The sequence below is a fragment of the Drosophila hydei genome, unplaced genomic scaffold (assembly GCF_003285905.1).
Source record: "Drosophila hydei strain 15085-1641.00,03,60 unplaced genomic scaffold, DhydRS2 tig00008119-arrow-pilon, whole genome shotgun sequence".
Taxonomy (NCBI): domain Eukaryota; kingdom Metazoa; phylum Arthropoda; class Insecta; order Diptera; family Drosophilidae; genus Drosophila; species Drosophila hydei.
In genome coordinates, this window is record NW_022045830.1 from 5,276,663 (window position 1) to 5,283,737 (window position 7,075).

The 7,075-nt window shown below is 38.9% G+C and overlaps 1 protein-coding gene across 3 annotated transcripts; it reads left to right on the plus strand.

Annotated features, from left to right (window-relative positions):
- The first annotated feature begins 24 nt into the window (after positions 1-24).
- LOC111595030 (mitochondrial coenzyme A transporter SLC25A42) lies at positions 25-6,423 on the plus strand. Of its 3 annotated transcripts, none has more exons than XM_023308551.2 (6): positions 25-277; positions 2,442-2,646; positions 5,253-5,556; positions 5,618-5,883; positions 5,939-6,125; positions 6,193-6,423. In XM_023308551.2, exons 2-6 carry the CDS (start codon positions 2,448-2,450, stop codon positions 6,344-6,346), a joined length of 1,110 nt encoding a protein of 369 aa, XP_023164319.1. In that variant the 5' UTR covers positions 25-277; positions 2,442-2,447; the 3' UTR covers positions 6,347-6,423. The 3 variants fall into 3 exon arrangements, with proteins under 3 accessions (XP_023164319.1, XP_023164320.1, XP_023164321.1); XM_023308552.2 differs by lacking the exon at positions 25-277 and adding an exon at positions 291-635; XM_023308553.2 differs by lacking the exon at positions 25-277 and adding an exon at positions 291-616.
- Positions 6,424-7,075: the final 652 nt, after the last annotated feature.

Below are 7,075 nucleotides of genomic sequence, written 5' to 3' on the forward strand. Positions count from 1 at the left end.
CCTAGTACCCCATACAGTTCTCTGTTTTTGTCAAATGGTCAGAAAAGACGGAAAGGCGAAGCCGCGCAGCGAATTCTTATTATGTATTAAATAATACAAAAAATACGCGTTGTGAATGAAATCAAAATAAATGATTGTGGCGTTCCGAATTGTTAGCTACAGCTAGTGAGTGCATGAGCGTGCCGCTGCAAAACAACATTGCGTTGTTGTTGTTGTTGCTGCTGCTGCATGTCAAAAAAGAATACGCAAAAAATCTTTGTTAACAACAAAAACAAAGGTGCGTTATCGTCATTGCCTAGGCAGCACATTTTAAAAATCTCTAAATTTGTCAAATTATATAATATGACTTTGTGTGCGTGTATATGTGTCTAAGTGGGCAACCAAATACGTGATAAATTAACGCATTAAAATCAAAACAGAGAACGTATGAAATGTATTTCTGTTGGAATGTGTGGGGTGCTGTGAAGGGTATGGGGGTTGCCGCACTGTTGGGGTGCATAACAAAGGAATCAAGTGAACCAAAAGTGAAATACGGTTAAGCAACAGCTGTTTATTGTGCCCGTTGTCTGGTCAGACAATTCCAATCAGAATTGCATCACAACGAATTGCTCAAAACGTAAACGAAACGCAACGAAGTAATAATTAAAAACTAATATTTGTATATTTTTGAATTTAATAAACATATTTTAATGTCACATAAATTTACATAGGTGATACATGCGTTGGCTAGCAAAATTGAGCCGAGTGCAAAGTCCATTCCAATCAGAACTAGAATTGCTATTGCCACATGCTTCCTATTAGACAAAGCGAGCGTCAAATCTAATATGAGTGAATCTATTTATAAACCACACTCAATTGCGCATGCAAATATACATAAATATATATGCATTTACATATATATGTGTATCACTAAGCGACAGCCTTGACTCAATGGCAAACAACAAATAACATTTAACGAACTTGTTTACATACGTTTTGCCGGCTTAGTGCAAAATCTCACCCATCTAACCGACCAACCAGCTGCCTCCCAGCATCCAGTTTACAGTGGTACACAAATGATTTGTCTACGAAATCCTTATCTAGTAGAATTTTCAGCAAATGCAACTTTAAATATCTGAGCTAAATATTTTAATTAATATATTTCTGTTCTCAGTCCAATCTAAATATAACATTTTCAAGGTCTTCTAAAAATATCAAAATTAAAATGTTCTGCTTTATTTTGTATATACAAATAATAAATATTAAAATTAAATTAGTTAGTTTCTAGCACGTGAAATTTATACATCCAAATACCTGAAACTGGAACAGCTTTCATGCGGAATTTAAAAAAAAAAGATAATCTTAATTTCCCTAGAAAAATTCAAACATATTTAAGTCCAAGAATCATTTCTTCTGATTGTAAAATAATATTGTTAGTCTAAACCATTTTTTGAGTTGTCCACAAAATTCTAGAAGCACAGTTAAATCGTAGTTCTTGCTTAGAGCAAGGTCTGTTTCATTTTTTTCTTTATATATTGAACGGCCGTTTTAATTTTATCTCTCGGGCAGCTGCTGTACGCTAAGCTGTATCTTATCATTAGAGATATAAGAATTTTTTATCATGAGCTACGCTCGTTTCTGTCTAATGCCAAAACGTGTTCAAGGTGAAACGATTCGCTTCTAGAAACCAAATTCGCCCGGCTGCTCTTTTTCACATCGATACGTAGAAAATAGGCCCATATATAAGTATGTGTGACCTACCCATATAGAATAGTCGTTTGGGAGGTGTGTGCCAGCACATGTGCTTGTTATAATTGATGTTTGGTGATAATTTGTTGTTATTGCTGGCTTGTTTACATTTTTTAGTGAATAACAGGTTTCTATACTCTTATCTGGAGAACTATGGTTTTCTCATGGCATATGTAACAGCTGAAAACTGTCTTCTGTGATGTGACAGTAAAACTGTGGCAAGCAATAAAACAGCTTATTTTCTTTTCTTTATTGTCAACTTGTGTCAACTGTTGTTGTAAATAAAACCCCAAAAGGTAAACTGATACGTGTTCAACGTGTTATAATCTAATCAGAATGGTTAATCAACGAACAGTCTTTGAACAGTAGCTGTCCAAGCAAAGTACACTTCAAATGTTCAGATACAGATTTCATCTTTGTCGCAATTGATTGCATAAATCTTAATTGTTTTCCATTTTCTTGAAACGATGCCAAAATACAAATTTAACAAATGGTTTCGTTTCGTTACGAAACAGTCGTGAAAGTTCTCGCCTTACTAGTTTTTCCATTGATTCGACTTATCGCCTTAAGCTGATAAGAGCTTGAGCTCAAACATAATACTTTGGCTACTCTTTTTAGTGATTGTGGGATCTGTCGGAGTGCATCAGTGCTTAGGCATACGACCGGGAGTCATAATTGAAATTAAAGTCTGTGTTACCTCTCTCCCATTGCAGTCTGCCATGAGCCGCCTTATAGAGAAGCCCAACATTGCCATGTCCATTACATCAACAGGTAGTCAATTATCCAGCACAGTTGTCACTGGCTCGGCCATAGCAGACGACACACCTGCTCCGGCAGAGGACGAGGATGGCCACAGAAGCGCAACGGGAATCCAAACTCCAGTTGCCTCCGTCGAACAGAACGCCAAGTCCACAAGTGGTAGGTTTTCCTAGTCGATAGTGCCTCTTTACTGGAGAGATATTTATCAGTCAGATTTATATCGATTATTAGCAAGCGACTTAACAGACATCGATATTTATCGATTGCCAGCAAGTAGTGCAGATAGCGATCAGTTATAGAATTATTAGCAAAGTTTGTCAACGAGATATGCTATATAAACCAAATCGATATTTATCGATCGCCAATAAAAGAATTATGAATATATATATAGATATATATATATAAATTAATATGTTGCTGGTCCAGCGATGAACTAGGCGTCGGTGGCAGGTCCAGCGTTGATCGGGTATTTATAGTCTTAATCAATAAGTTGCTGGTCCAGCGATGAGCTAGGCGTCGGTGGCAGGTCCAGCGTTGGTCGGGTAATTATAATCTTCTTATGATGATTATGTTGGAGGGTTTGACTTCACCCCCTTTTCTATTAACTGGCCTTGTGGCTCAGCAATGATCAGAAATATAACAATTTGATTACGGCGGTGTGCCGGAGTAGTGCGGGTTTATTCTTCAAACTTCAATGCAAAACTGATTTTTAGCTACATAGAATATTTCACTTAAGCTAAGCCAAAACTCGCATCACACCACAATGTCATGGTCGGCAAGCCGACTCAGCAATCTTAGGCAATAACGGAAACTCTTGCAGTAAACAAAAGTATCTGGTTACCGCCGCTGACCATTGCAGTTATAGCGCGCTGATACAAAGTATGCAGTGTCGCAATTGCGAGGGCTGTTTCTTAACTTACGAAACACGCGATAGCGAGGGTTGGTTATAAACTTATGAAATACCCTATATTAAATGTTATGTGTTAACTACTCCCCCTTCAAGTGTAAGGCCGCCCTCGGCCGACCCAATTCCGGCGACGACTTCTCGTAATTGCTTCGCAGACTTCCTTGCGTCGATGAACCGCCAAAGGGTGAGGCCAATGCAGATTAAAGCACAGCATATACCTCCAATGATGAATGCCACACGATAAGCTTGATCAGTTCCGGCGTCTTTCTTGAATTGCTGTATCTCCTCCAAATTACGTTCATTTAAACGATGAAGATAAGGGAGGCTGAGGACATCTTGGCTGGCAGTGATGTTCAGCAAGGGAGAGTTGGCAATGCCCGGGACTCTATTGCGTACGTTGTTGTGGTTGTAAAACAGAGTCCCGTTGATCGCGACTCGGTCCCCGAACGTAATGAGATGCGTGCCGTGTACTTGGATTTCAGTGCCGTTATCCACCTGGATCCTTGCGGACCCGTCGTTAAGAATGATGATTCCATCATCTACGTGGGTGATTATTTCCAGGTTGCTCGGCTGGATTTCACAGTGTGCCGTGCCACCTGCATGGAGCTCTTTGGCACATGAACTCTCTAATGCCAGACGACAAAAGGTGGCTCCAGGTGAAGCGGTGCAACTCTGCAGTGTGTGGGTTTTTCCATCGCATTCGGCTATGACGTTGTCAGGCAATCGCAATATGAAATTCTGATTTAAATTCCAAAAAAAAAATTTTTTTTTTTTTTTTTTTTTTTTTTTTTTTTTTTTTTTTTTTTTTTTTTTTTTTTTACGTTGGGCGCCAATTAATATGTTGCTGGTCCAGCGATGAACTAGGCGTCGGTGGCAGGTCCAGCGTTGATCGGGTATTTATAGTCTTAATCAATAAGTTGCTGGTCCAGCGATGAGCTAGGCGTCGGTGGCAGGTCCAGCGTTGGTCGGGTAATTATAATCTTCTTATGATGATTATGTTGGAGGGTTTGACTTCACCCCCTTTTCTATTAACTGGCCTTGTGGCTCAGCAATGATCAGAAATATAACAATTTGATTACGGCGGTGTGCCGGAGTAGTGCGGGTTTATTCTTCAAACTTCAATGCAAAACTGATTTTTAGCTACATAGAATATTTCACTTAAGCTAAGCCAAAACTCGCATCACACCACAATGTCATGGTCGGCAAGCCGACTCAGCAATCTTAGGCAATAACGGAAACTCTTGCAGTAAACAAAAGTATCTGGTTACCGCCGCTGACCATTGCAGTTATAGCGCGCTGATACAAAGTATGCAGTGTCGCAATTGCGAGGGCTGTTTCTTAACTTACGAAACACGCGATAGCGAGGGTTGGTTATAAACTTATGAAATACCCTATATTAAATGTTATGTGTTAACTTATATATATATATATAGATATATATATAGATATATATATATATATATAGATAAATTGTAAATGAATCAGATTTTCTATTCCACGATCTCTCGACGTATCAATTTGATTTTTTCAACATATATTCAATACAGTTGTAATTCTTATGAAATATTTACCTTTTTTGAATTATTTTAAATAGGTAGACTGTATAAATAGTATTTTCACTTCGTTCAGTTGTAAGCAGTGATTAACACTTATCGTCATTTCACACAGCTTCAGTGTTTATTTAAATTTAAGAAATATGTGTTAAAATGCAGTTCTATCAATTTTAAGTGAAATATAACTTATTGAATACTTTGATTATTAAATTTCGTGTTTATCAGATAGACAGATATAGTACAGTAGATACCATCCAGACGTATATTGCAAAAATTCATGTTTCCCCTTGATCCACCCTTTTTAGTGCGCAACAAAGTGGACCAGGTCCTCATCAGTCTGATATCGGGCGCAGCGGCCGGGGCTTTGGCTAAGACCACAATAGCACCGTTGGACCGCACGAAAATCAATTTTCAGATACGCAAGGATGTGCCATTTTCATTCAAGGCTTCGCTCAACTACCTGCAGCAGACATATGCCAAGGAGGGCGTCCTGGCGCTGTGGCGCGGCAACTCGGCGACTATGGCACGCATTGTGCCCTACGCAGCCATCCAGTTCACGTCCCACGAGCAATGGCGACGCGTTCTGCAGGTGGACCAGAATGGCGCTAAGTAGGTTAACAATTAATTGAAAGATTCCTTAATTATTCGAAATCTACTTGTCTTTCAATAGTACGAAAGGACGTCGTTTTATCGCCGGTTCGTTGGCGGGCATCACATCACAGTCCTTGACCTATCCTTTGGACTTGGCTCGCGCTCGCATGGCTGTCACGGATAGATACACGGGCTATCGCACGCTGCGTCAGGTGTTCTCCAAGATCTGGGTGGAGGAAGGTCCGCGTACCCTGTTCCGTGGCTATTGGGCTACTGTTTTGGGTGTTATACCTTATGCGGGGACCTCATTCTTCACCTACGAAACGCTCAAACGCGAATATCATGGTAAACCAAAGCTCTTCTTCAGTTATCCTTCATAAAGCTCGTGCTTTCTTTTCAGAAATTATTGGCAATACAAAACCGAATGCTTTAGTTTCGCTGGCATTTGGCGCCGCAGCCGGTGTAGCTGGTCAAACGGCTAGCTATCCGCTGGACATTGTGCGTCGGCGAATGCAGACGACCCGGGTGAACATCAATGAGCCGCAACGTTCTCTCACGATACTGGGAACGCTTATTAAGATATACAGGTATTGTTTGGGACTCCAAAGATTGCAATTCGAATTCTAATTTATGTGGATCACTTGCTTTTCACAGGGAGGAGGGCATCAAAAACGGCTTCTATAAGGGCCTGAGTATGAACTGGATTAAGGGTCCCATTGCCGTTGGCATTAGCTTCTCCACGTATGATCTGATCAAGGCTTGGCTTATAGAATTGTCTCATTTGAAGCGCGGTCGGGCTGAAAATTAGCAGATGACCTTCAAACACATACACACACAAACACACATACTCATTGACTTACAAACACACATGCATACACACCTACACACACATAAATATATATATATATATATATATATATATATATATATATATATATACACATAAGAAAAGAAATAGACAACGCACTGCTTTCGCTCTTAAGTTAAATGTTCGGAGAGCATGAAAGGATTTTGTCATGCAGCATCAACATTGTTATATTTGAATGATATTTTTAGATGTTAACTATGAGAGTCATGATGAATACACAAACGCATACTTCTGTTATTCACTGTAAACGATTATTTTCTTTAAGCTGAAAGTAAACACAACACAATAAAAACACAAAGCTGTCTGTATAAAGTTTCAAATTAAGGCTACTACTGCACTGATTTTGATGCTTTATTTGTACTTACAACATCGACAATAACTTTTCCATATATACAACTCTATATTTTAAACTGATTATATAGCTTGTATTCTACCTTGCCAAGTGTGAAATTTACGTTAAAATTGGCTTGTGGTAGTGAAAGCTGTAAAAATATTGTAAACAAATTTGGTATGCATTTTCGAATGTTTAGCCGTGATCAATAGTTTAATATATTATATGTGAGTGTTTTTATTAGCAAAAATAAATTAACAATAGTTTGAATCAAATTTTTAAAACGGCCGAAATATTTTCGTTGTTTTTGATCTGGCAACTCTTACGATAGCTTTAGT